At 37.0% G+C, this 27,773-nt stretch overlaps 1 protein-coding gene across 2 annotated transcripts; it reads right to left on the reverse strand.

Annotated features, from left to right (window-relative positions):
• Nucleotides 1-636: 636 nt before the first annotated feature.
• Nucleotides 637-27,653, reverse strand: GSPT1 (G1 to S phase transition 1). Of its 2 annotated transcripts, none has more exons than XM_086759564.1 (15): nt 27,197-27,653; nt 15,993-16,040; nt 15,530-15,571; nt 14,550-14,777; nt 13,436-13,469; nt 11,829-11,906; nt 9,419-9,599; nt 8,377-8,531; nt 6,801-6,941; nt 5,980-6,073; nt 5,559-5,639; nt 4,163-4,336; nt 3,616-3,705; nt 3,128-3,296; nt 637-2,403 (listed from the first exon to the last, which is right to left on the reverse strand). In XM_086759564.1, the coding sequence occupies exons 1-15, from the start codon at nt 27,498-27,500 to the stop codon at nt 2,351-2,353; spliced, it is 1,872 nt and encodes a 623-aa protein (XP_086615690.1). In that variant the 5' UTR covers nt 27,501-27,653; the 3' UTR covers nt 637-2,350. The 2 variants fall into 2 exon arrangements, with proteins under 2 accessions (XP_086615690.1, XP_086615691.1); XM_086759565.1 differs by lacking the exon at nt 27,197-27,653 and adding an exon at nt 26,385-26,517.
• Nucleotides 27,654-27,773: the final 120 nt, after the last annotated feature.

Consider the following 27,773-nt stretch of genomic DNA (forward strand, 5'->3'; position numbering starts at 1 on the left):
CAGTAAATATTTTATACCCAAATAAAAATCTTCTACAGGTTAGCAAGATCTTTAACTGTACAATGTAGATTCTGTTAATGAACTTGAAATAATTTAGCCTCCCTTTACAGACAAGGTGATGTTAACTGGATTTATGGAAGCAGTAATCAAATGCACTAGATGGGACGAGTAATGGAAATGCTCAGACTTTCTACCTACTGGTATTTCAACCCACCAGATAATATTTCAGCTTAATAATAAATACTTAGTCCAGCCTCAAAATACTGAAGTTTTACAATCCCTCATTAAGGTTGCTCAGAAGTGGAAAAACTCTACTGGAGCATCATGTACTCTTGAGATTAATGTCAATGGTTTAAAAAAAGTTTTAAAAGTTTTAACAATTTAGGAAACTAATTTTAAGTATTCTCCACTAATGGTCTTTGGAAATTTCAAATCCATGAGCTTACTTGCAGAAAGCAGTCAGATATGTGGCAATCTTAAGTCAATCCAGTATACGAACAAGGCAATAAGTTTCCTTGGCTTTTAATTTCTTCACTAGTTTAAGATCCAAGGAACTGTGAGTTATGTTCGCTTGGTAGGAAAAAAAAAAAGGTTGCTTTTAAACTCTGATTTACCAAAAAAATAAAAGCCCAGAGATTTGCAGACATAATAAAATTTATTTAAATTCCATGCATTACGGTAGCTACAAGTGTAGTTATATGAAACTGAAGGACAATAACTTCTTCTGTCCATACAATGTAGCTGTAAGTGAAATGAATGGGAGTTCCACAGTTACAAAGAAACAAACAAAACCAAAAAAAAAAAAAAACCCCAAAAAGGTAAATCTATTTCAGTTTTGAGTTATCTGTGAATTCAGATACAGTCACAAGACTGTAAATTTTTGGGGGAGGAGATGGGCTCACCACAATTGTACAACTGAAAATGTTTAGTTTAAGACATTCTGAAGAAGCTCTGAAGATACCTTTTAATACTTACTACTAATACTCTGGGACATGAAAAAAAAATAATGTTAGCCTTCATCCTAATTGTTAGAATCAGGATAGCAATTGTAGACAGTCCACTTTCAAAGTGCAGCTAAATACGGTTTTATTATGCAGCTCCTTCAAGTTGTACTGAGTAAGCTTTATTTTGAACCAGTTCTGCTTTAATTTCTCAAGAAAAACTTCACTGGTCCTCAAAAGCCTACATTGCTTTTTGATATGCAAAAATTTACAGACTGTGCTTGATTCTGACCCTCCCATATTTCAGTATGTGCAAACTCTTAGGGATTTAAATAGTCTTTCTCTCTCTCTCAGTTCAGGCTGATCTTTAAAACAGCAAGGATTATCCAGCCATCTAAATTAAAGACAGAGTGAACTGAGTAACTTATGTAACTGGCACTTTTTAATTGGCCCAGTTCTCCCACAAAATGCAGCTCTTATAAATACTAATAGGCACTATTGCCACAAATTCTCTTATTTTTGCAAGTTTCACTGATTTACTGGTTGTTAGCATTTTCTGCTGTTAGGAATTTAATAATGTTGAATTTTTATAAAGACACAATATGTAGTTCTAGCCTTCAAAATTGACTTACTGTGTCCAGTAATGATGTTAAGTCAACCTAAATTTGCTGAAGATATTAACAAATGTAAAGCTAATGAAGGTGCCACATTTGCATGAATGTTTTTCAATTTTAAGAATGCATTCAACAAAGGGAAGGGGCAAACGTAATTATTTTAATACAAACTTGGCTGAGTACCCAATTGCCTCATTTAAAATTGTGTGTGTCGGGAGGCTGAGGAGTTTAGAAAAGTCCAAGTAACCAAATACCTAGGTTACTGGAAAGTTAAAAAGCTAATGCAACTGCGTTACATCCGGATAAAAAACATTATTCAAAAGCAATTCAAATACCGAAAAAGATTTCAAATTGAATAGTTTATTAACATGGTAGTCATATTTGTAACATGTGCACACACACTCGCACACTCTGAATGATCTGCCTGGAAAAAAAAAAAAAAAAAAAGAGGTCTTTATATATATGCTGGGGGAAATTAAACATTAAAAATCCTTTAGATTTTCATAATTATAGGCAATTATGTCCACATCACTTACAAAGCTATTGCCGAATCTTTCCAAGGAAGCAGAATTTGGGAGAAAAAAAAATTTCTTTTTTGGGAAAATTCAACAGTGGCATAGCAGAGCTCTCAATATGAGAAAGCTGACATAATGTGGACCTTTGCTGTGAAATTTGTCTTTGCAAAATATGGGGAGAAGTTTATCAATGGGCAGAAAATAAGAAGGCGGTGTGAAGTAGGCTTTCGCAGAGTCGGTTTTCCTCACAGTATTGTGCGGGGGTCATTGAGAAAAATGCTTAGTCCTTCTCTGGAACCAGTTTCAGAACTTTTCCAATTGCAATGGTCTTGCCTAAACCAAGGAGACAAATAGCAGAGTTACATATATTGTGAAAATAATGTGTAAGTCTCTAAGAACATGAAAACTTTCCCCAAAAATACAGACTTCCCAGAGTATTAGAAATAACAGAATAAATTGTTGTACTGTAGAACGAGAGCACCAGTCTATTTTAAAAGCACAATAAAAATATTTAAAATAGTAAAACCGCTATTCTCACAGTAAACACACAATGTGGATTGTGGAAAGCCTGCTCTATATTCATCTAAGGAGAGGGCAAGGCAGAATCATTCTACCAGATCTGTTTACTCGTTTTAAAGATAATTTATTTTAAATATGCCCCACAAATCTATGAGTTTTACCAGGGTGAGCAAGAGTTCAAGTCCAACATACAACCCCCCTTATCTTTCTAACTTTAAATAGAGAAACTATGTTATTCCTATTGTAGGTGGATATTCCAGGATGCACCAAGAAAATAATGCTGGTAATTTTTTTAAATTCAAACTTTTGTTTCACAGTGCACATTTCTGTACAATTTTGCTCTAAAATAAAACACACTTTTTGTTACAAGTACTCTACACAATAACAACAATTGGATTAGACTTACTTTTCCATTCTTACCCAGACAGTGATTTCCAATAGATACCAGCATTTTAATACCTCCTTGCCATGCGTTACCTCGTATTTCAAATAACTGCATTTTTTCAGCAGTTAATAATTGTTGATCAAGCAGTCTTACCCTCATCTCTTAAGGTAAAACGACCCATCTGAGGGAAATCTTTGAATGTCTCAAGGCAGATAGTTCCTGCTGTCCTTAAACGGGCAATGCATACTTGATCTTGTTTCACAAAACGAGGTCGTGTCTTACTTTTTTCTCCTGTTTTTTTGTCTACCAAGCAGATTAAGGCCTGTGGAAGAAAAAAAATTAATAGCTGTGATTATTAAAATACGGGTTATTTTCTCTTTACGAGCAAAACAGAAGTGGTGTAAGAAAAAAAATACTTAGAAATAAATAAAACCCCCATCTTCTAAGATTTACTTACCACACTTTTCAGAAGGCTTATGCTAACAGTTACAGCCATTTTTGGTTGTGTTACAGTACTGGGCAAAGATTCCATTCAAGGCTGGAGCTTTGTTGCATTAGTTGCTCTACAGGCATGTATCATGACAAAACTCCTTACCCCAACAAGTGGATTGTCTATATTCACATCTTAACAGAACACTTACTGTTATCTCAACTTCTTCAATACAGGTGTGGATGTGCAGCACAGCATTATAACCTGGGCAGATAATGGATTTGTGCTCAATTATCACTATCTGTAAAACAATTAAAAATAGGTGCATTTTTCCTAATTTCAATTATAGAAGAGCAGAGAATAACCAAATACAGAACTATATTAAAATGTATAGTTGAACGTTACACATATAAAAAGTTATTGTGAAAAAAAATTAAAATTTGGAAGTGATTCAGCTGTTTATAATACGAAAAAGTATAAAATTGAAGAATTGGCTCAACAAGATCTTGCTTTCACGATTACAGATGTCTAAAACTTCATTGAGAAGTTACATTCAAAACAAATGATATTTTAAAAACTCAAATTAACAATGTCAGAGTGTCAGGTATATATGTTATTGTCAATATAGAGATATGATAGTGAATAAGAAACCTGAACTGAAACTTCGAACTACTGACATTTAGATTTGGTGAAACACAAGCAAAATATTTTAATCCTTTTTACCCATCTATACAGCAATTAAATGCTAGTTATTCTACCTGGGCATCAAACGTGCGTCCAGAATGACACAGGTTGTTAGGATCACAGAGAATAAATCCTGGAAGGATTTCTTCCTCTTCAATTCCCTTCAGTCTGATCTTCAGATTTTCACCTGGGGCTACTGAATCAGTTTCAACATCATCAGAAAGGATTCCAAGAACTTCCACATTGTGCTTAAAGAAAGCAAAAATACAGTTTTCCATTGTGAATATTTTAGTCTGGTACAAAATCATTTTAATACTATAGGATTTCAATAAATAATTCAATTACAGTTTAAATTTATTACATCCGGTTCTGCAAGCTTCAGAACATTTAAAATATTTGAATGATGAGTTACTAATATTTAAAATATCATATTTCATCAAATATATTTAAATATAATTCCATAGTATATATTCAGTAGAAAGCAAATTTCAAAAATATCCACTATTTCTCAAAGTGAAATGAGTTTAAAACTTATAAAGAGATGAGAGATACAATGAATGCATATTATGTAAGAAGAATGCAAAAGCCACATTGTTGTATAGACACATTATATTCAAAATATTAACAGTCTGAATATTAATGCAATCCAGGAAATCCTAGAATCCCAAACTCCTACAAGATTTCCTGGAGAAGATGATAAAAATACCAAGTGTATATTAATGAACGCTCTCCAAGCAAACACCAAAATGTACCTCCTAATGTTTCTATATGTTGTCACCTATCTTCTGATCTTTACACAGTACTAAATACCACAGCAAATAAATATCAGGCAGAGAAGTTAAAAAAGGGTTAGTTTAAGAAAAAGGTCTGAGTTTTAGTTCAATCCTCATGAGCTGCCAAAGTAATACAAATTCTGTAACCGTTTAGTTAAAGCCATTTACAGTTTATTAATTTCTCCTAATCAGCTCCCAGAATAACATGGGTGTCAGATGCGAGATGTCAGACTTATAGAACTGTCAAGCAGTTTTATAAAAAGCCACTGTCTGTTAAATTACCTGAAAAACGGAAAAGCATCATCTCAACTGTCTTAAGTTTAGTTTCAACTTTCAGCAGCTCTTGAGAAAGGTGACATGGAAGTCTATCTCATTAACACATTTTGATCAGGAAATACCAACTTTCAATAAGCTGTTCACTTGAGTATTGAGACATTTTCTAGCAAACTACTTCAGCCTACACAACTAGTGTCAGCTTAAATCAAGGTAACATGAATATATAAGAACAAAATGCTAAGGAAGTAAACTATACACACACACACACACCTGGAAACATCACCCATGTGAAAAAGGAAAGCTTAGTTGTGTTCAACTGACCAACAGAAAATTTTCTGATTTAAAGTAATGAATATCTTTAAGAATCAAGCTCTTTTTTTAGAGTAGTAACATTTTTTAGTATCTAAACCTTACCACATACCTTGTTTGGCATCATCACAAGCTGTTGTCCTTTGCAAATAGAGCCTGACTCCAGCTTCCCAAGGACCACAGTGCCCATATCCTTTACAAAAAGAAATTATTACATAAAAATTGAAAACATTTTTCTAAAGAGTCTGTTCTATTTATGATTTAACTCTAAGTATGATTACTTAACTCCATGAAGTTATTCAGCACTGCTATATTTAATGTTTTGGAAACTATTCTCAAAAGATTACAGCTTTTAAGAGTCTCATATAATGCCAAAATTATTTACTTCCCGTCCCTGCTTCTATTTTACAGTTGGAAGTGTAGACATATCAAAGAAAAACAAAGATACCCTCTAAGAATACAGTAAATAGTCCATTTACTGCTTTCTGAAAACAATCCATTTATGCTTTTAATCATATTATTTTAATTTGTACCTTATATTTATCCACAATTGGAAGCCTGATTGGTCCATCAACTGAACGGTTGAAGTTTGGCAAGTTATCCAGGTATGGAATAAATGGTAATCCACTAGAAGAGCAAAAGGCAGTTGTTTCAATTTTGTGAGCATTTTTTAATTTAAATGGATAGAATGGATAAATGCAGTCCAACAAAAGGAATTCTTTTCATTTCTAAGATAGTTAAATCTATCATAACATCCCATGATTAGTGTCCACTTTACCCTAGCTGACATGTTAATATCCAGGAAGTGCACGTAGTTTTTAAGTTACGTTACAGGCATATTTTACAAAAATTATTCCTTTGAGAATTTTGCTAGATGTGTAATATGTTTTGGAAATATAAAACCATAAGCTAGGTCCAAACATGATTTTCATTGATATGTTTTAACTACCATGAACAATATTGGAAAACATGACATTCAGTGAGAGACATTGCTTGTCACTAATTATAATAAAGCTTCAAGCAAACTGTTCACATCAAACAATTACTCATTCTAGTAACATGTAAACTGCAGCATCACTGGAAAATTCAAGGGCTAGTATGGCACTCAAACTAACAGAGCCAGAGAATACTGCTAATACTATTACACAGTCTGCTAACTTTAACCTTCTGCAGTTAGCAAATGCTTTTATTTGCCTCATTGCAGAGCTGTGTTCTTGTTGCCCTGACTGTACTTCCTCAAGCACTTTAGAATAAAGCTACAATATACCATGCTATACTGCTTCCTAGCTTCACTGTAGCATTTACTTTTATTGAAATATAGCAAATATCCAATTGTTCAGTTTAAGATACATACATATACCAAGGACAGAATTCTGACTGTTCTTTAAGGTTTGCTCCAGTCAGTCCTGAGCAGGGCATGAAATGAATATCCTTTTTGGGATTGAAGCCAACTTTCTTCAAAAATGGCACCAGTTTCTCTTTACATTCCTCATATCTATTAAGATGACAAGCAGATCGAGGTAAGTTTCAGTTATTCCAGCATGACATAATATTGTACTTAAAAAAAACCCAAACAACAAACCCCACAAACATTTAATTTTCATCAGTTAAGTTATTCTGTGAGCAGCAAGCAAACCTAAGAAAGCTTAGTGGCCTATTTGCATCTTCTCCCCAATCTTCCAGCACAGCTTGGTGTTGTCTATTCCCCCTCCTTTGTCCCCACAAAGCATCAGTGTTCTCCATATATCTCAATTACTGGGGGAAGTAAGAAGCAGCATATGCTATATCTGCATTTAAGCAAGAGGTCCAGGCCAAGACAGTAGGACAGAGCAAGTAGCCACTGAGGTCATGCTGCAGGTCATGCTGCTCTTTAGAGATGGCTTGGTTTCCTCCAATCTCCTACATAATGTCCTACGGCTTAACTCTATTTACTTCTATTACACTTCCTCCCCTCAGTCAGTTTCAGCGTCAGAAGGTTGGGGCAGGACCAAACCAGCACAATTGGGCATGCCTTACTCTCTTACTAAACTAGGCTCATGCTGTAAGGTTGCGTAGTCCCTCATAGCTTTCCATAAAAACTTTCAGGATTCTTGACAGCACAGCAAGTTCTCTGACAATTTTTCCTACTAAACTGTAGAAGAAAACTGTATCCCATCATGACACAAGTATCTATAGGGAAGGAGTAAGTTACACTTTTTAGCATCCAGCTTAAGAAGGTGAGAAGAAAGATGTGACATAAGCCACATCTTCTGTCACAGAAGATGACAGAAAGAATTTTGACACTTAGGAAAATTAAAACCCTTTAATAACATTTGAGCATTAAGGCAAAAAAGAATAACTTAATCCTTTTTACTACTTATTTAACTATTACATATTGGCTTTATAGTTATTTTTACCTGGCCTGAATCATTGCAATATTTCCTCCCTCCTGTCTTCTCAGACTGTAATCACAAACCACTTGAACATATTATTTGCTTAATCAATTCAGTTTATCATAAAAGAACAACTCCAAATAATACAGAGTGGACACAAGGTGAACAGGATAACGCTGTTCTCACCAAATCTAAGCTAGGAGTTTAGCTGAAACATGGCCAAGCACTCAAGAATCTGGCAAATTAAACTACTGAAAACAGAGTCGCTTCCTTACTCAGTAGGACATTTCCAAGTCAGCAACTAAACTATGTCAGAGTGCATGGATTTGTTAGATACGGCTGCACGGATCCGAACAGTTGAAAGTTAATGTTTTAAAGTAGCATAGAACTTCAAGCTTAGTTGAGAGGCACTGTCCTAGCCACTATGCTTCTGTTTTTCCTGCAATTTTGATAACCTCTGTCTTTAGTCCAGTAGTCTACCATTCTTTCAGTAAAAGTGAGATGCAAAAAATTACCTTACTTAGAAATTATTTTATGTCATTTTAATATTAAACTCACCTTTCATTACTCCAGTTTACAGTTGGATCATCCATTTTATTAATAAGAACTATTAAATGTTTTACACCTGCTGTTTTTGCTAACATGGCATGTTCTCTTGTTTGTCCACCTTTCTCAAATCCAGTTTCAAACTCTCCTTTTCTTGCAGAAATAACCTAATTAAAAATATACATTTTATTAAAAGTTCTACAATTCTCCCAACAGAACTATTGACAATGGGTACTACTGTTGCGCTGGTTTTGTGTAGCGGTGGGGTGGCCCTACAGCAGTGGCTTCTGCAAGAAGCTCCTGGAAGTTTCCCCTTTGTCCAGTGCACCTGGCTGGCTCCAGGGTGGACCCACTGCTGGCCAGGGCTGAGCCAATTGGCAATGGCGAAAATGCCTCTGGGATAACATATTTAAGAAGGGGAAAATGATCACAGCCCCCATTCCCTGCAGCTCGGGAGTGGGAGGAAGTGGCGACAATCAGGAATGAAGTTGAGCCCTGGAGAAGGGGAGGGGTAAGGGAAAGATGTTCTTACAATCTGGTTTTATCTCTCATTATCCTACTTCAGTTTTATTGCTAATAGATTCAATTAGTTACCCCAAGTCTATTGAATGATCTCTCCCTGTCCTTATCTGGAGCCTTTTGTTATGTTATCTCTCCTCAATCCCCTTGGGGCGGGGGGAGGGCATGGTCGGAGAGGAGGAGGGGAGGGTGAGTGAGCGACTGCATAGGGCTTAGTCCCAAGTGGGGCTCCAACTGCCTTATTCAAAAATAACTTTGGGTAGTCAAAACTGGTAAAAGCTTTCAAAATGCACTGGTATATCATCAATATTACCCATTAGTTTCTGCACTGACATATAGAAAAATCACCCGACACAATGGACCATTTTATGAAGCTGTTAAGTTACACCAAAACCCAGCCAGCTTGGTAGACTTAAGATTTGACAATTTTGCTCACTGTAACTAAGCAAACGAGTAAACAAGCAAACAAAAAAAAAAAAAAAAAAAGCTTAATTCCACAGAATAGCCAAAGTAAAATAATCTGATTTGTCCTTACCAGCACAGCAAGATCAGCTTGAGAAGCCCCACCAATCATATTTGGAACAAAGCTCTTATGTCCAGGAGCATCCAGAATAGTGAAGTGTTTCTTCTCAGTTTCAAAATAGGCACGACCCACTTCTACTGTTTTACCTTTGTCTCGTTCTTCTTGGTTTGTGTCTAAGGCCCATGAAAGGTACCTAAACAAAAAAAACCAAATGACACCCCAATATTATATTTTGGTATTAATTTTTACTAAATTTATGTATAAGGATTTGTTCATCATAAAATGTCCTTTTTTTCCCTGCTGAACTATTCTAACTACCTCAGCATTACTGAACTTAAGCATTTCCAAGACTAATAGTGACTTTTTATTAAATGCTTTGTGTATATATAGTGAACTGTAGTGCCCAGTACTAGCTTTCTCACATACCTAGAAGGATACAATTGTAAAAAACAATTTTCAATTACTAAGTTCTGCAGGTATGATCTCAAATACTTTTAAGCCTTGCCTCAGTTTGAAAAACACCTCTGGATCAAGTACAAAACAATTCCCCTTTCTCAGCATAATTAGCTAAACAATTAGTTCCGATTTGCACATATTCATATTATGAGAACTATTATTATTAGTTCTCAATTATTTGCACATATTAAACAGAAGTTGGCTATGAAATAGACAGCACCTTTATTTACCCTAAATGGATACTTTTATCATATCAACTGTTGTCCCCTTCTAATTATATTTTATCCCACTGGCCATTAACAAATGAGTCAGATTCATGTTGGACAATGAACTGAAATGTCAAAAAAAGATAGTCCTTCTGGTTTTGTGAAAATTGATAAATAGAAAGGAGAGGAAAAAAACCAATACTCTCACTAAGGAAAAAAGTAGTAATAACTAAATTGAACTGGCTTAACATACTAATATTTTTCACCATTAACAGCAGCTTTTAAGGATCTTGAGCTTTTCTGTTGTATTGACTGCATAATGTCTGAAGAGACACTGCTCAGTTGACCAGTGGTCAGGGAGGGAGAGTCAGGGACTCCTGCACACAAAGACATCCTTTCCAGCTCAAGAGGTTCCTGAGAAAGGACTAAACATTGGGAATGACAGCTATACAATCACAGTCTTCCCCAGGCAGTAACTATCACTGATTGAGGTCTAGATAGCATGCTAGATGGCTTTTGTACCAGTATACATGCTCCTATGTGTTGTAATCTTCACCATGTCCTGTGTTTCTGGAAGATTCATTTCTGCCAAGCCAAAGGTCAGGTTTTACTCAGCTAACAAGAGCCAAGTAGGAATTTATGCACGGTAGCTGAATGGGAATTCCTTTTTGCATATAGGGTTTCTTAGGGGGAAAATGCATTTCTGATTGAAATTTCAACTCTGCACTACAGTACAGAATTTTCAGAATCACAAAGTAAAACTGCTCAAGTTTCAAGGCTATCAACATATGAAGTGAGCTAACAAGACCTTTGATAATGACACAGAGGTACGTCATGCTTTCTGTGTATATCATGACGTATTTTAAAGAATAAAAATAGCATTCAAGGAGGTACTTCCCTGCAATTCACTTGCTAAAAGGGGAGAGGGAAGAAATCTGTTTTCCAAGCTGCCCAGGGTTTTTGAGGAAGGTCCCAAAATATTTATTACCATGGACAACTCCCAACAGGGGGATTATACTTGCTTGATAAAAAAAACGTATGTCACCCTTTCTAACCCCCTCTCTCACACATAATACAATTAGTTCAGATGAATGCCCACTCCTTGAGTGCTCCATTGCTGTTCTACCTCTAAGGAAGTCTTTAGCTGCTTCTTTTCTAGAGCCCTTTGAATCCCTATTTTCCTCCACCACAACCACAAACTGAAAGCTTCTAAAAGGAAAATCAATTTTCCAGGAGTTATTTGAAGGAGAAAGCAGGCTGCTATATGTGCTACATATACACACACAAAACCAAAATCCAGTCAAAACCAACAATAACAGAACCCAAAACAAGAGCAGCCCCCCGCCCCCCAATCCACACATGACAGCAGCATCCTTTTTGCCTGGAAGAAACATGAGAACTGCAGTCTCTGTCTTATATCTCATTTTTATATGAATAAATGTTACAGCCAAAACTTTTCACTCACTCTCTCTTAGTGTTTGCCAAACTGACAGCTTTGATCTCTGTCCCCTAGAGATATCTCTGCTGTTTGTAGGTGAAAGACATACTGATAGAACGACCCCAAGAGCTGCCTGAGAAAAGTGTCTGCCTTGTATTCCTTTTTACCAGACAGCCAGGTTTACCAAAGCACTGGAACGTAAAGCACAGATCAAAAAATTTCAGTGCACCAGTGCTAGAGGGACAGAGACTCAAAAAACAGGTTCCTATTTTCATCACAGTGCAAAGAGAAAAGTACACTATTATCTTCACTAGGTTCATACCATGTTTCTCTGTTTTTTTCTTTAGCTTCTCTCTCATATTTTTCAAGTGTTCTTTTGTCAACCATTCCTGTCAAATACCTAAGGGAGGGGAAAAAAAAAAGAGCACTTTTACATGAGCAGAAACATAGTTAAATACTTACACAATCCCTACAGATTATTTTGAAAAAATAGAACAATCTGATGCAAGCAGCAGTGGAATTTTTTCTCCACAAAAAGCCACACCATTATCTGATCTGTAAGAGTACACCAGTACCACTTTAACTGAAGTATGAGGAAAAGTCTTATTTTAAGCCTAATTGTAAAACGCTCTGTAAAGGCAAGTTCTGAAAAGGAACTACATCTGTTAAGTCTGTTTCTGAAACTAATCCAATATTTCAAAGTTAAGTAGAAATTGTGATAGGAGAATTTTTCACAAAACTCTCCACATTTCTGAAATGTAAAGAAAAATATTTTTTTTGTTTCGTTCTTTTTAGGTAGAACAAGGAATCTGGTATTTTAAGAGACATCTTTCCATTATTAAGAGGTGAGTAGTGTATAGTTTTATTATAATAAAGCTTTCATATTTTTCCCTCAGATATTTCTAACTGATCTTCTAGTAACAGTAATCTACTTGATTTATAAGGAAAATTAATTATAACAGTAAATAAAGGGTTAATGACAAAGTTGGTACAAGAACCCAATTTTTTTTTCCCCCTTACAACAAAGCAATATTCTGCAAAAATTAAAGATCACAAAAAGCTGTAGGAACATAACACCTTGTTAGGAGTGTTAAGAATCGGCATCTCCTTGTACAAGGAGACTACTTGGACACATCAGATAATAAAAATGCTAATATGCTCTAGTATGCACTACAAAGTTAAATGTAGCATGACAATTCCAACATTCCAGTTTAGTCAAAACAAAACAAGATGAAAATGCCAAGACAAAGACCTCCTACTTTTGCTGAGAATATTATTTTAAAATCATAGAAATACTTGGCATCAGCAGGACAGCATTTATTTCTTCATGTACTACTTTCCATTTCTTGTTTTTTTTTTTTTTTATTGTTGTTGTTTTGGTTTTTTTTTATCAAAGCGTAAGATCTAGCTGCATTTATCCAGTTTTGTCTCGTAAAAAAATTGCAGTCTCTAGATACTGTTTCTAAAATAGATTTAAAAGGTTAACTATTATCATTTCACATTTTGAAATCAAATTATGCCTGACAATGTTAGCACCAGGAAATAAGGATATTCAATTTTTTTAATCTTCACAAAAAGGACAAAGTTAACAAAGGGTATAAAGCAGTTTTAAATAGCATTTTAAAATGATGAAGAAAAGCAATCACATTCTAAGAAAGGGATTCAGTTTTTTTAATTTAATAATGTATACTTTTGCAGTTGCTTCTATTAAGTAAGTGAAACTCCTATAGCGATAAGATTAGACCTGCTGGAATTAAGAAATTCCAAAGATGATAAGCAACTAAATTGACAGCGAGAGTAACATTTTATTATAAAAATATTAATCTATGGTGATCAAAGCCATAAAGAAAATATTACTCATTTTACATAATGTATTTATTCACAAGAAAGAATAGCAAATCTAAAATTTTTATTTAGGAGTTTCCTTACATTATTTGTCCTCCAATTGTTGACTTGCCAGCATCTAAAAACAAACAAACAAACAAACAAAAAACCCGACAGTCATTCACAATTTAAAAGAAAATCCTAGAAAAAGAAGAAAATTATGAACAAGGCCATCTAATTTATTTCCAAAGATACGTTTTTAGTTGCAGTCTAAGTTTTTTGAAGCCTCTCTCAGCTTCTCTTGTTTCCAGAATAATTAATTGCCAATTCAATTACACTGAATTTTGAAAATTCTGATTTCATACATATAAACTTAGCATTATCTGTAACAAAAAAAAAACCCCTCAGCAAGCAGTGATCCAGCAAAAGTGTGGGTTAAGAGCGTGAGGAAGCTCTTGCAAAATCCCTTTCCCTGCTTCTTTTCTCCCTCATCCCTAACTTCTGCAGGCTGCTCCTCAGTATTGGGATGTACCTCTCCCCACTGCCTCTTCACTTTGTGTGACTCCATTCCAAATTTACCTGAGGACTAAGTTACAGTACTTTTAAGGTGATAAAAGACTAAACAAATGAAAATACAGAATTGACTGTAAAAGTCATGATTCAATACTTGTGTACTTTTTCACCACTTAAGGCTTTTCTGAAGCTTGCTGAAACTGTTCAGTTGGGACATTTTGCTATAAATGCTTCTTTTAACTCTGAATTATGTTCATCTAATGTTTATAGCTCTACAGTTTTTAATATATTTAATATTTTTAAATTTAATAACAATTAATAAGAACCCTTCAAAATTATTTAAAACAAGCTGAAAAGAAGCATTGCTTTGTGATTTTTTCTTTGGATCAAAACAACAAATATGTCACTTAAGCACTCAACAGACCAGGTGCTTGTGAAATCATGAACACAGACACTTTTGTGTCCAGGAGAACACAAGCACCCTAGACACATGCCTACCCTAGGCACTCTACCCCTGAAAGACCTTTAAGTTTTTTAATTTTTTAATTTTTACAGAGCAGCTTCATTAGAATCAATGCTCCTATTAACCTCAAGACATGGCGAATACATATATCCCTACAAAGAGCAGGATTAATTTCTAATCCTCCAAGCTCTAGATAATACACAACACAAAGATCCAATTACCTCACATTCACTTACAACTTACCTACGTGCCCAATGAATACTACATTTACGTGTTCTTTTTTAGGAGCACCTGGCGGTGCTACAACAGATTTCGGTTTTGGTATTTCCTCCTCCTCTTCCATCATTTCCTGAGCACTTTCTTCAGAAGGTCCTGCATCCCCTGCAGGACCACCTCCTAGCTCTGCTTCACTTGTTTCTTCTTTGTGGTCCCATGACTCCTCTGGGGACATTTCCGTCTCTCCATTTTCCACTAAAAATTAACCAGTTAGATATATTCAAACAGGTAACGAAATTAAAAGCAATGACTGGAAAAAAGTGCCTGCCCTCAAGATGCAGTCAAAAGATTTCAACTATCCAGTCTGTTCATGTCTTCCTATATAAAAATGGGCAACTGCTGCTTGTTTCCGAAATGATTGTTACTGTGAGCTTTCAAATTAGCTTGTATGGTGACATCAGAAAACTGATTCACAGGGATTAAAAGGCTTCTGTTTTAACACGGCAACAATTTTACAAGGGAAAAAAACAAATCTGAAGATCCACTCAGGCCATCATGCCAGTCTGAATCCACAGAGAGACACACACTACCTTATGTTTAGAAAGAAAAGGGGAGGGATAATGATGCAAGTTCTCTCAAAAGCTATATAAATACAAGGAGAAGGATAAAATTTCCATGCTTTGATTGCTCATACTACTGAACACCTTTTTTGTTAATCACTGTTTTATACATATTAATGGGACTATTTTGTAATACGAAATTATTTTTTAATAAAGCACTGATGCTTTTTCAGTATCCAAGTAATCCAGTTGCACATATCAATTCATACTAGTGTTCAATTACATCTTTCCTAATCTAAGTATAGAGACACAATGAAAATTAGTAAGGACCAAAAATGCAAAGGCTCAATAAGGTATTTTTCAATTTTGTTTGCAATGATTCAGCAAAAGCACTACAGTAGTATTTTATAGCCATATCATAGTGAAATGAAACAATTCTCATCTTACCAACAGATTCTGAAATTTCCATGTTAACAGCAGCATTTGAACCTAGGGGGGAGGAAAAAAAAAAAAAAAAAAAGGAAGGAAAAAGGAATAATTAAGGACACATTTACCATGACAGTACCAAGAACAAAGAAAAACAGAGAATAAATTAATAAAATGATAGTTCAGAAGTTTGGGCACTTGCCAATGCTATTTAATATACAGATTCAATTTTAAAAATTCTACTTCATGCAAGCTTTATGACCTTCAATAAACCACTTGGTCTTTTTGTGCCTTGCTTGACTGGCTATAAAACTGTAAATAACCACAAATAACCACATGGCCTTACAATAGTAGTATGAGGATAGACAGAATGTTGGAAAAGGTTAGTCAAGATTTTTTAAAAAAAGAGATTCTTTGCAATAATTTGTTTAAATAATGTTTAATGGGGCTGTGTTGCATACTGTCAGAATACAAAAACAATTACCTTCACAAGAGGTGGTCTGCTCCTCCGGAGAAGTGTCTGTAGGTGCGCCTGCAGAGAAAAAAAGTTTAACTTTTAAAATACACTGATGTGACCAATTTCCACACTCAGGTGTAAAAGACTATCTCCCAACTTTATTGCAAGAAGTGTATTTAAGAAAAAACACCTCCCCCTCCCTGGAAAACACTACTAAATATAGCCTCCAAGCACAAATATTTCTAAAGAGCCCTGCCTAAAAGTTGTGAAAATAATACATCAGTTCTAAAAACAGTTCAATTTTTTCCCCCACATGGAAAGACACACTTAAAGCAAGTTTTAAAGGAACCAATTTTTCTATACATGGTATTTTACCTGGCCATCCTTTTCAGGTGCGCTGGCTATTTTAAGTATTTGTACCTAACTGGTATTTAAAAATGTCAGATCAGTTTCATTGTATCCAAAGAAACAATGAAAGTGTGGCGTTACAACTCCACAGAAACGTTCTGCCAACTTCAGCTTATAGGCATACCTACAATGCTACTGCGCCTCAATTTCATATAAGCATTGAGTAGAATATTGAGACAAGCTGTTAAGAATGAATTCTTAAGATCTTCTGTAGTTATTAGGGTCAAGAGACGATAAACTCATTCATATGTCTGGTAAGTTTACCAGTTCTCTTAAACACCATAATACAGTCACATTACTCGGAGGGCAATCTCACCAGTCACATGCATATCAAAGCCATAGGTATGTTTTTTTGATAGATCACTCAACCTTCTCATGCACTAAACTATGCCACTAAGCTATATGGTGAGGTATAACTAATTATTAAACCTACTAAAAAGTGATATGTTCCAATTAACAATTATACCACTTGATGTTTTGGGACATGATTCCACATGATCAGGAGGCCTTCTATAATTATCCCTAAAACCTTAACCTATTTAGTTTCTCTTTGTATAAATTCAACTTTGTAATTCTTTGAAACAAGTTCATCATCTTATTTTTTTTCAGTCACATACCAAATTCATACTCTCCATTTAGCTGTACTCCAGCTCTCCTTCAATCTCATTATAAAAACACAGATCTTACAGCATTACTTGCTCTATATGCATGATGGGACCTAAAGATGAAACAAATCCCCTCAAAAGAACAAAAACATACAGAGAAGGACCTGACTCTAAGCCTCTTTGCTTTCGCACTGTTTGCGTATTTGCTGCAGACTTCTATAAACTGGAGCAGTGCTGCAAAAGCTGGAAGAGGGCCAGAGGACAAAGCTTGCAGGCAGGGTGAATGTGGGTCACAGCACAACACCCAGTGACCAGCAGCAAACAGTGGAGGTGGCACAGAAACACAGAAGAAGAAACTGTTCTGAGCAAGGTTCCCTACACTCTTGTATTATATCGTGTATGGTCTGCACTCCGGGGTCCCAAAACCACTGGAAGAAAACATTAAGAGAATGACTTAATACAGTAAGTAAAAGCTCAAGAATAGAATATCTTGAGATTCCTTGTAAGAAATGACACATTACTCCCATTTGAGAGCTGGAAAAGATTCAAATCCATTTATGAGTGTGGTAAGCAGGTGGCACAGAATCTATGTATGAACCTAAAGCCTTCATTGTGTAACAAATCAGATTGTTGGCTATTTCACACATACTGTGGTTGAGATGCATAAATATTTTCATTACAAGATCATTTGAACAATCTTTTGATTTCACTCCTGAAGTTTGTCCATAACTAAAAATGTATTAAATGACAGTATTTATGCACTTGCCTGGAAACAGGAGCTCTACAAGTAGTTGAAGAGTTATTTAATTCCTTAGAAATACATTGTCAGTCAACAGCATTCATAATAAACTCAGTTTTTACTTTCTAGTCTATAATACAGCAGGCACACAGATAGGAAAAAGAAGGTTCTTCACAAATAACAGAAATTGTTAAATTAAAAAGGTCCACCTGTTAAATTTTCTGAGCCTAGCACACAAGAGAATCAACATGACAGTTTGAGTGTGGATCCTAGACAGTACAAATGCCACACAATCAGGGGGCAACAGATTTAGTTACAACCACAGCCACTTAATAAATTCCGGTCACTTGGGTACACAAGTGGTAGACATGCTTTGAAAGAGGACACTGAATTATATGAAACATACACTGTTTCTTCAAGGCAGAAAAGGAACACCATCTTCTCTCTAAAAAAGTTAATTGTAAAGAAACCAAGTAAAAAATAATCTTAATTTCCAAAAGAACAGCCTAAATGTCAAAAGTAAATGCCTCAGTAATTGATTTCTTCTGATAAACAATTTCAGGTTATGTCGGGGTATTTCAGGCACTGGCACATTGCAAACAAATATACAAGAGAAAAGTCTGACTTTAAAGAGTCAGATTTATCATTTGCTCTGGTTGGAAGTGAACAGTTTGCCTGAAGTATGTCTTTAAGATAATCACCTGAAAAGAAAGATACAGCGCTACTGCTTCCAAGACCATTGGGTTGCCATATTTTGCTCTTTGTTATCTCTTCTCTCATGTCAGCCCTAGTGCACATGAACTACTGAAGCTCCACAAACGAAGATAGTCTGACCAAAAACTGAACCAGCAAAGAACCTACCAGCTTTTGGGTGGATCAGCACTCTGAAGCAATGTTATCAGCTGGGTGGAAGAGCACTACTACTACAATGGCAGAGAGGACAGAAATGCAATCTCAATAACTCAAGGTAAAACACTTGACTTTTAAGTTTCAGTTCCAAAACACCTAAGGAATCTTTGGATCACATAAAAAGGAGATGACAACTCTGAATCTAGTTGAGATAGGCTTACTACCTAGGGCTGAATACTGGATTAGGATATGGGAAGTAGTCCAAACTCTGCACTGTCCCTGTGGCAAAATGTTTGGACAAATCCAGTGAACTGAAGTAACCTTGCTTATTTTTGCTCATGAGATAAAGACAGCCATTGTAACAAAATACCTTTAAAGATGAGGAAAACGGAGAAAGGTTCCAAGTAGTCCTTGTAACTTATCCTGATCTCTCCAAAACATTGAAGTAGATACATAAGATTTTTGATTTTGTGTTTTCTGGAAGTCAGGAAAGTAACTAACAACATTTATGGCTAACAATTTACTATTACTATGAAAACATCACATACAGCAAATTAAATACAAATTAGAAAAATCTGTGAAGCATTTAAATTATGCTTGAAAATTCAAGATCCTCATCTGTGGTAATCATTCAGCTAGGAATCCTGTCATATGAGAGGGATTAAAAGCATAGTTTGTAGGAAATCTGTTTTTAAGGTCAGAACGTGTCTTAAATTATGCCAAATCTTTAAGTAATGCTTAAAGTTCTTGGATTTACAAGTGCTAACAATTAGATTTTACATAGCATCCTCCATACTCCATCTGTCCTCAAACCGTAAGTCAAGAACTGTTGCTGCAATCTTATTCACTGTATTACACAAGGTGAGTGGTTTAACTTTAGTCCTTTTGAACATCAGAGCCCCAGGACATTTTTTGGAATATCTTTGTTGTCAACATTAAAGGCAAAAATGGATACACGTGCTGCGTTTATCTACTGGTAGATCATCAGACAAGGACATTATGTAATTCAGAGTCTTGTCTGAATAAGATTTTTTTTTTTTTAAATACAGAATTCACTCCAAGAGTATGCATGCTCCAAATAGCATAAAACTGCACAGCTTTTAAAACATGGTGATTGGTCTCTAAAATACAGCTAACGTCCTAAAGAAATATTGCAAGAATCCACTCTGCCTATTTCATTGACAGAGCATGCTACTACAGCTGATGAGTTTGTTGCATATTACATCAAGTTTTGTACTTGCATGCATTTTTGTTGTACAATAACCAAAGCTGCACAGGTAGAACAAATTAAAAGTTAGCACTCAACCTCTGAAAATATTGTTTTAAAACAGTATAAGTCAAAAACTTTGCAGCGTTAACAGTTTAGAATGCTTGTACAGAAACAATAGAAAATTGTTTTATAATTCAATTTATATTAGAATGAAACAAGATTTTCATATATACAACAGGTACAACTGGTAAACTGTGAATCAATATTAGAAGAACTGCAGTTAAAATACAGTATTAAAATCAAACTCAAGTGCTAAGCAGTAATGACAACGTCTACGTAAAATGCAGTATTTACTAGATGCACAGAAAAAGCTGAGAGGTGCCTCCATACAAGCAGATACTGTTCAGTGGTTAACTGGTAACTCCTCAGAAGCAGTTACCTGAGCCACAATGCAAATGCCTCCACAGAACTGATGAGAGGGTTGTAATGTTGTATGAGTGGTAAGGACCTAGACAGTACTGGTACCTGACAACTGAGGTAGACCATGGGGTTAATGAAACTGTCTGCACAACAGAGCATAGAAAGAGGTTGAGGAGAGGGGGAAAAAAAAAAATAAATAAATGTAAAGGAAAAAAAAAAAAGCAAATTCAGTCTGAAAGAAGTGTCTTATCTCCAAAACTTATATGGTCTATTTAGTGAGTTTGTTGTTGCTCCTCCAGGCGTCAAGTTCCTTCACAGGAATTCCTGGAAGGTTCAAGAGTGAAGAAACACAGGACACCTGTACTAGGATTCCTATCACCTTTTTGTATGTGTGATTTGAACACCTCAGTTCAGTACATATTTACATAATAGTCGTATAGTCTCAACAGTTTTCATGAATTACATAACAGATGTTTGCCCCTTCCCACTTTTTTTTAACTGAAGTATAAAGGAAATCACACCAGAGTAAAAAATAAAGGTCCAAGTCAAACACACAGAGCATGAGAATCAGCATAAAAAACCCCAAGAGATTCTTAGTTAAATAACCCCCGAAAAATTACTTTAAGCATAAATAAGTGATAGAGCTAAGCAAAGTATTTCATAGTCAACATTTTAAAACGTATGGAAAGAAAGGGTTTTTAGGAGCTCTCTGTAAGTAAGGCAGTTGTTTTTGAAGTTAACTTAAACTCAAAATTATTTTCTTCTTATCTCTGCCCTGCTTCATAGCCTATGCTCTAGCTTCACCAGTGGACAGACAGATGTATGCCCAGTTTTTAAAATGCACCAAATTAAGAGCAGCTTTAATAGTTTTAACATGACTTTGTAAAATTCACAGAAAAATTAGCACTTGCTTTGTATACATAGGATTATACTACGCTAGCTCTGGTAAAAGGTCCACCTTCTTCCTTCCCCAGCGAGGACACACCTTAAGTTTATCTTATCTAAAACTGACATGCTTCTTCACAACTAAGTCTAAGAAAGCTTATGGGGATTTTCAAGGAATATAATGAAACCCTCTTTTTCTTAAGGCCAAGTACTTGTGTCCAGTTGATAATTTGATTTTTGAGATACATGGTCAAGAAATCAAGCTCTGTATTAGAACAGTTAAAGATTCCACTCTCTTGCAAAAATCTCTCATAACCCAGTAGCAATGGAAATTAAAAAAAACCAAACCAAAAGCAAACCTAAGCACTTCATGGTTTGTTTTTTTTTTTTTTAACAGGCTAAGCTCAGAATCTTAACATTTACATATGAAATTAAAATGTACACATAAATTCTCACTACATGAGAATTTCTCATTACACATTACATTCTCATCCTGTTCTACAGAACACATTTGTAATATTGCATCACCTGGCCTAAACTAACTTCTGTACTGAAATTCAGTGTCTTTTTCATACAGACCTCTTCAAAACACAGTCATAACTTTAACTGATTAAATTTTGACTGCTTTATTCCTTCATAATAAAAAACTAAAACAAAACATCTTTCTATCTGAGCTTCATACAATCAGCTGTTTCTCTTGCTTGCGTATGTCTCGTCACAAAACAGGAGAGACATCTCAAAATTCTGAAAGTGGAACTGTAAAACCAGATTGCTAATAGACTCCAAGAACTATCCCAAATTATTTTTGTGTTCATTTTGATAGAGCAATCAAGTTTTAAGATAACACCATGCTTTAAATACATTAAATCAGTAGTCCAAACCAGAGTGGTAAACACATGGTCAGCAGACTCCAGGACAGTTCATCTCGTCCACAGCCGGCTCCCAGCAGTCTGTCTTTTATTGGAGTCATGCAAAGGCCACAAGCGTGATGAATTATTCTAACAGGAGCAACACAATCCTGGCTACCTTCCTGGGGACAGTTCAGATGTAGACAAAGGACATCTGTGTAATACATTGGCACCTTGACTGCATCACACAGGTATATTATATCAGATCGTCTGGCAAGTCAGTGCAAAGACATACAGCCTTTCTCTGCACTGACCGTTTTAAAAGAGGTTGTGCAGCTCATCTGTCTAGAGAGGCTGATATAGAAGAGCACTGCTCTAAATAGTCAAGTGATGACTCAAATCAAGAGGTTTTCTGATATTAAGAATTTATACCATTTACTGGCATTCACAATATGACACTGATTTGCTGTCACGTAAGCAGTTCAAGTTTACAGTTACGAAGTATTAACATTAGCATTACCAACACCCTACTCGGGAGGAAATCATCAGCACATGGCTATTCAAATGTTGATATGAGTAAGCCATGCAGTCCTTTAATACAACAGCTTCTTGAAGGGTAGACTACTAGTTTTAGACAAACAAGACTCAACAAGTTCATATACAAAGTCTTTTGAAGATTGAATTGTTGAAGTCTTAAAGAGAGTCTACAGAGAATGGTGTAAACCAAGAGATGACCAGTTTTTGGGAAAATGATGACACAGATAACTCATCTTCCTCTGGAACTTATATCTTTCTCTGGAACTCTGGAAATTACAGGCTTCAGAAGTAAAGCAGAAGATATTTAAACTCCTCCTTTTGTTTCTGTGGGAGGAGCAGGGGGGAAATGTACGGATGTCCCAGCTAGCTACAAGGTCAAGGAAAAGAAGAGCAGAAAAGATAGATGCTATATCCATTTATTTACAGCATTTGAAGGCTGAGGATGTCCAACTGCCTGAATGTAACTTTAAAAAGTGACTACTGCAGGCAAGTAAGAATATTTAAGGAGTGAAGCAATCTAAAGTGCACTGAATCTTAAGACAAATGTTTGCTGGGCTCAAGACTGTAGGTGTATGTTGTCTAAACTGTAGTCATTAACAAATAAGTTCAGAAATTTACTTGAAGTGGTCAAGAGAGCTATTAAATGAAGCAGTATTTATCCTTTTGGTGGTATTAGTGCTACTGTCTTTCCTTACACTAGCTGTTATTGTCACACACTTTTTGTTCTTGTTACTTTCATACTAATGACTTTTTTTTCTTACCACAACCGCTGCATACTTCAAATCACTGAACAATTCAGGTTGGAAGGTACCCCCAGCTCAGTCTCCTGCTCCAAGCAAAATCAACAGTGAATACTCAAAAATTACTTTTTAAAAATAAGAAAAACTGATATAAAATAAAGTCCATACAAGGAAGCTCTGATAAATTTTACCAAGAAATCTGTGAATATTCAAGAACTATGACAAAAGTTTAATGACCAGAATGCAGGTTGACATTGCATTTTCAGAAATTTTTCCACTTCTCATATCTCAAGATCCAAACAAAACTTAGATAACAGAAATCTTATTAATCTGGGGGTGTGTGGGGTGAGTGGTTACCTATTTCCTTACACTTTTGAACTATGCTTTGATATATAAAGTAGGAGTCAGCCAAATAAAATTACAAAATTAATAAACCATAGTACAAAAATAAGCCATAGAGCACTGCTACAGAGCAGTGAAGCTGCAAGGTGCAGTTGCAATGAAGAATGTTTAGAGGCCTTAACACAATCTACTGTCATTTTATTGACTATCACACCTTGCCTTAATTTGGTTGAATTTGCTAGTCCAGCAACTACAATCTACAATAAGTTTCCCTAGAAGCACAACCTGTCCATTACATACTTGACGTGCTCATTAGAAGGAACTGTGGTACATCGATGTCTATTGCAGATAGAGACTTCTCGATTTTCTGTTTCACATTTCCAATAGAATCCAATAATGAGAGATTTTACACAAGTGAGTTTGACTTGGACATGATTTGATAAAAGCAAGTCCTTGCAACTACAACATTGAGAACATATTGCTTTTAATCTGTTCCTTAGGTTTTAAAATTTAAATAACATACTTTTTGCATATAATCAAATAATTTAAATCCAAATTAATTTTGAAACTATCTGCAAGCAAAAATTGGATTAGTGGTAAGCATCAGTTAGATAGTCTCCCTAACATAAAATTTGCAAACAAAAGAAAGCACACATAAAAATGAAGTTTTAAAGTAAACTACTTGGAATGCAGGTCACAGGAGTTTCCCAATTTTAGAAAGTTCACATCTTGTTCACTGAATGGCTTCTGTGAGCATTATTTCAGTGCTCGAAACATAAAAGTGACAGGAATTTTATATAAATTACTAAAAACATGAAGTTAGTGTGCATAAAAGGAAACACTATTACACAGTACAGCCACACAATGAAGTCAGTTCTGTGGAATTTTTCTATATGCCATGCTGCTAGTACACATTTATCACGACCTACAACATCCTTTGAATTACTAAGAAATTATGACTCTAACAAAACCTCATTAAGAGAAAGTTACAAGAAGTGTTACTAGAACTTAACTTCAGGCTACTTAAGTCCTCAAACTGACACTCAGCCTTTTAGATTCTTCCTAAGAATCAAGATTAATTTAGATTATTTCCAGTACAAACCAGTATTTGTACAGATCTCAATACAGAACATAAACAGAGTATTTTTTTTTTAAATCTCACAATGAAATGAAGAATGAGTGCCACAGAACATCTAATTCCCTATGGGAGCAAAAGCAAACTCGATTGCTGAAAAGTAACCTATTCAGCAACATTATCTAATCACATGTTGTTCCGACTTATTTCCAGAGCAAGCTCCATCTAGTTCTTCTAGCCAGGAAAGAAGTCGTCACCTTATATGAACATCTACAAGGACAAGACTGTTACTTTCTGTAACAGAGTACATCAGACCTGGAAAAGTACGTAACAAGTGTAGTATCCCACTTAAGAAAGAAACCGGTGTTTTGGTGGTTTGTGTTTTTGGGTTTTTTTTTTAACTGCAGATTTTTGTCTGTCTAATCTTAGGGACATCCAGGTTACTTATAGAAACTTAAAATTCTAGACCTTAAAGAAGATATAGAAGCAAGGTGAATTCAAACCAGGTAGATTATAGCATTACGTAGGAAATGTACTCGGCAACTAAGATAGAAAGAAAAGCTATCCTGATCACTCCAGATGACCAGGAAGCTTTCAGCAGTCACCTGTAGTCTCTGGAAAGACAACAGCATCACAGGCCTCAGAAATAACAACAGAGTACAGAAAAGGAGAGCATGAAGAAATACATATAATGAGTAGTTGAGGAAATGCAGTTTAAATCCTACCAAAAAAAAAAAATAAATATATATATAGGAAGCCTTAGAAGAAATCTTATGGAAGTAGCCAAGGAGAAAAAAAAAAAAAACAAAAACCAAAGTTATTCTAATAGCATTCAAAACTGCAAGAAAGTTTTCAGTCACAGTACTGATTGCACAGTTAAAAGAGACTTAGATTCAGGTTGCAATGGCTGAAAAACACACTAGAATGAATTTTTAAGATTATTCAAAAGGTGCATCACATGTTCAGCACAGTCTCAAGCTATCTACTCCACCTTTCCACCTATGAGTCTTAACATACAGATTTACTCTAAATGGAATCCAAGAGTCTCCCTATGGCTTCTTATACATTGCCTGCCCACATAACACACGAGCTACAATTCCTGACGAAAATCAGAAGTGCTGAATAGTTGTAAGGAACACACCATCTAACATTTGCTCTGACACAAAAAATGGATTACTATTCTGTTATGAAAATTTTAAAGCTTCATACAGTGAAGTTACAGATTTTAGCTGTTAATATCTGATAAATTTATATACTAGGGAGAGCAAGACTAATTAATATATTAAATCAGAATACAATAAATAAGCCACAACCAACAGGAAATCGTGGCAAACATGTTACAAGTAGTAGCTTTAGTGAAATTAAATTACTAGAATCAATATCTGAAATACTATCTTGTTTCACATTGTACCAACAGGGTTACAGAAGATTATAGGAAAAAAAAAATAGGAAGGTGTTAAATCATCATACTCAATCAAGTCTCAAACTCCTTAGCTGCAGGAGTGACATTAACATACTACCACAAAGTTAACTAGCATGTCTGATGCTTGGAAGGACCTTCAGTTTGGAGCTAGAAATTAAAAAGTAGCTCTCCTTTAATTTCCTGTACACAAAGTAAATCTGTATAAACATTGTTTGTGTACACAAAGATCCTTTGAAATTAAAAACAGGGTAAGTTTCAAGTTATTCCACTGACTGAAGCCAGCTGGACAAACCTCCCTTCCCTACCTATCGGCATTATAGTATAAAAAAAATAACTACCTGATGTATTTTCAGAAAGACATTTACGATACATCTGAACCACTGGTGGCTGAAGCAGTGCTGTTCTCCCCAGCAACACTACGTTTACCACCACCAAGATCTTCGACAATTTCTCCAGTGCTTTAGAAAGAAGAGAACTACGTGGTTTCCTCTCATCACGGGCGACCCTTTACGAGCAAAGGTATCAGGGAAACGTACACGGGATCCACGTACAGCCAGACCTCACCAGTTGCTGCTGCTCCTCGACCACAATACCAGTACCCCGGCTTAGCCTCCCGCAGAGTCCCCGCCAGCCCAGCTGTACCCCAGCGGCCTGCAGACCCCCTCCCAAGGCCCCCAGGGACACTAAGGGCTGCTTCAGACGCCACAACCAGCTCCTCTACAAAGCCCCATGGCTCCTCTGCCCAGATGCCCCTTCCCCAAACCCCTCTCCTGCGCAAGGCTCCCCTCGCCGGTAGCCCCATCCGCGCCTGCCCTCGCCCCTGGCCAAGGGGCCCCAGCCCAGGTCGCTCTCCCGCCCCAGCGCTGCCACCCAGGCGCCCCGCCCGCACCCCGTCAGCCTGACCCACCCGCTCCCCGGGTTGCCGGCCGTCTCCCAGCCCAACCCGGGCCGGCTCCCTCGCCCGCCCACCGGAGGCCCTCCGCGCCGCTCTTCGGCCCAGCGCGGCCCTTCTCCTCCTCCTCCGCGGAGGCCCAACAGCCCTCGCCCCGGTCCCCTCACGGCACGGCCCCGCGCCCTTCCAACATGGCCCCCATCCCTCCGCCCTCAGCGCCCACCCGCCGGCGCAGCCCCGTCCCGGCGCGGCAGTCACCGTGGGGCGGCGGCGGCGGCGGCAGGCCGGGCGGGGGCGAGGGTGGCGGCAGGCCGGGCGCCGGGCCCCCCCTCAGGAAGGACGGCACGAACTCGGCGGCGTGGACGTTGGGCACGAAGGGCTTGGCGTTGACGTTCAGCTGCCGGCTGAAGGCCGCCCCGAGCAGCTCCTGCTGGGCCTCGGCCTCCGCGGCCGGCGGGGCGGACGCCGGGCCAGCGCCGCTGCCCGGCTCGATGTCCGCCTGATCCCAGCAGTCGGGAGCCGAGTCGCTGCTGCTCCCGCTGCCGCTCCCGTTCGCCTCCATTTTGTGGCTGCCCCACAAGCCTCTGCGGCCCCGAAGCGTCTCCCAGCGTCCGGGGTAAGGGGGAAGCCGGCGGCGGCACCGACTCAGCACTCGCTCCGGCGATTCCGCGTGTACTCCACCGCCCCGACGCGAGCGCAGTATGGCCTCCCGGAGCTCTCGTACTCCCTCCCCGCAGCCTCCCCTGTCGCCATCTTAGTAGTTTTAGCTCCCCGGGGCGCTGTCCCACAGTACGGCCGAGGCAGGGCGCGAGAACTACGATGCCCATCATGCCTT

This window comes from Chlamydotis macqueenii, chromosome 15 (assembly GCF_036417535.1).
Source record: "Chlamydotis macqueenii isolate bChlMac1 chromosome 15, bChlMac1.mat, whole genome shotgun sequence".
In the NCBI taxonomy this organism is placed as follows: Eukaryota; Metazoa; Chordata; class Aves; order Otidiformes; family Otididae; genus Chlamydotis; species Chlamydotis macqueenii.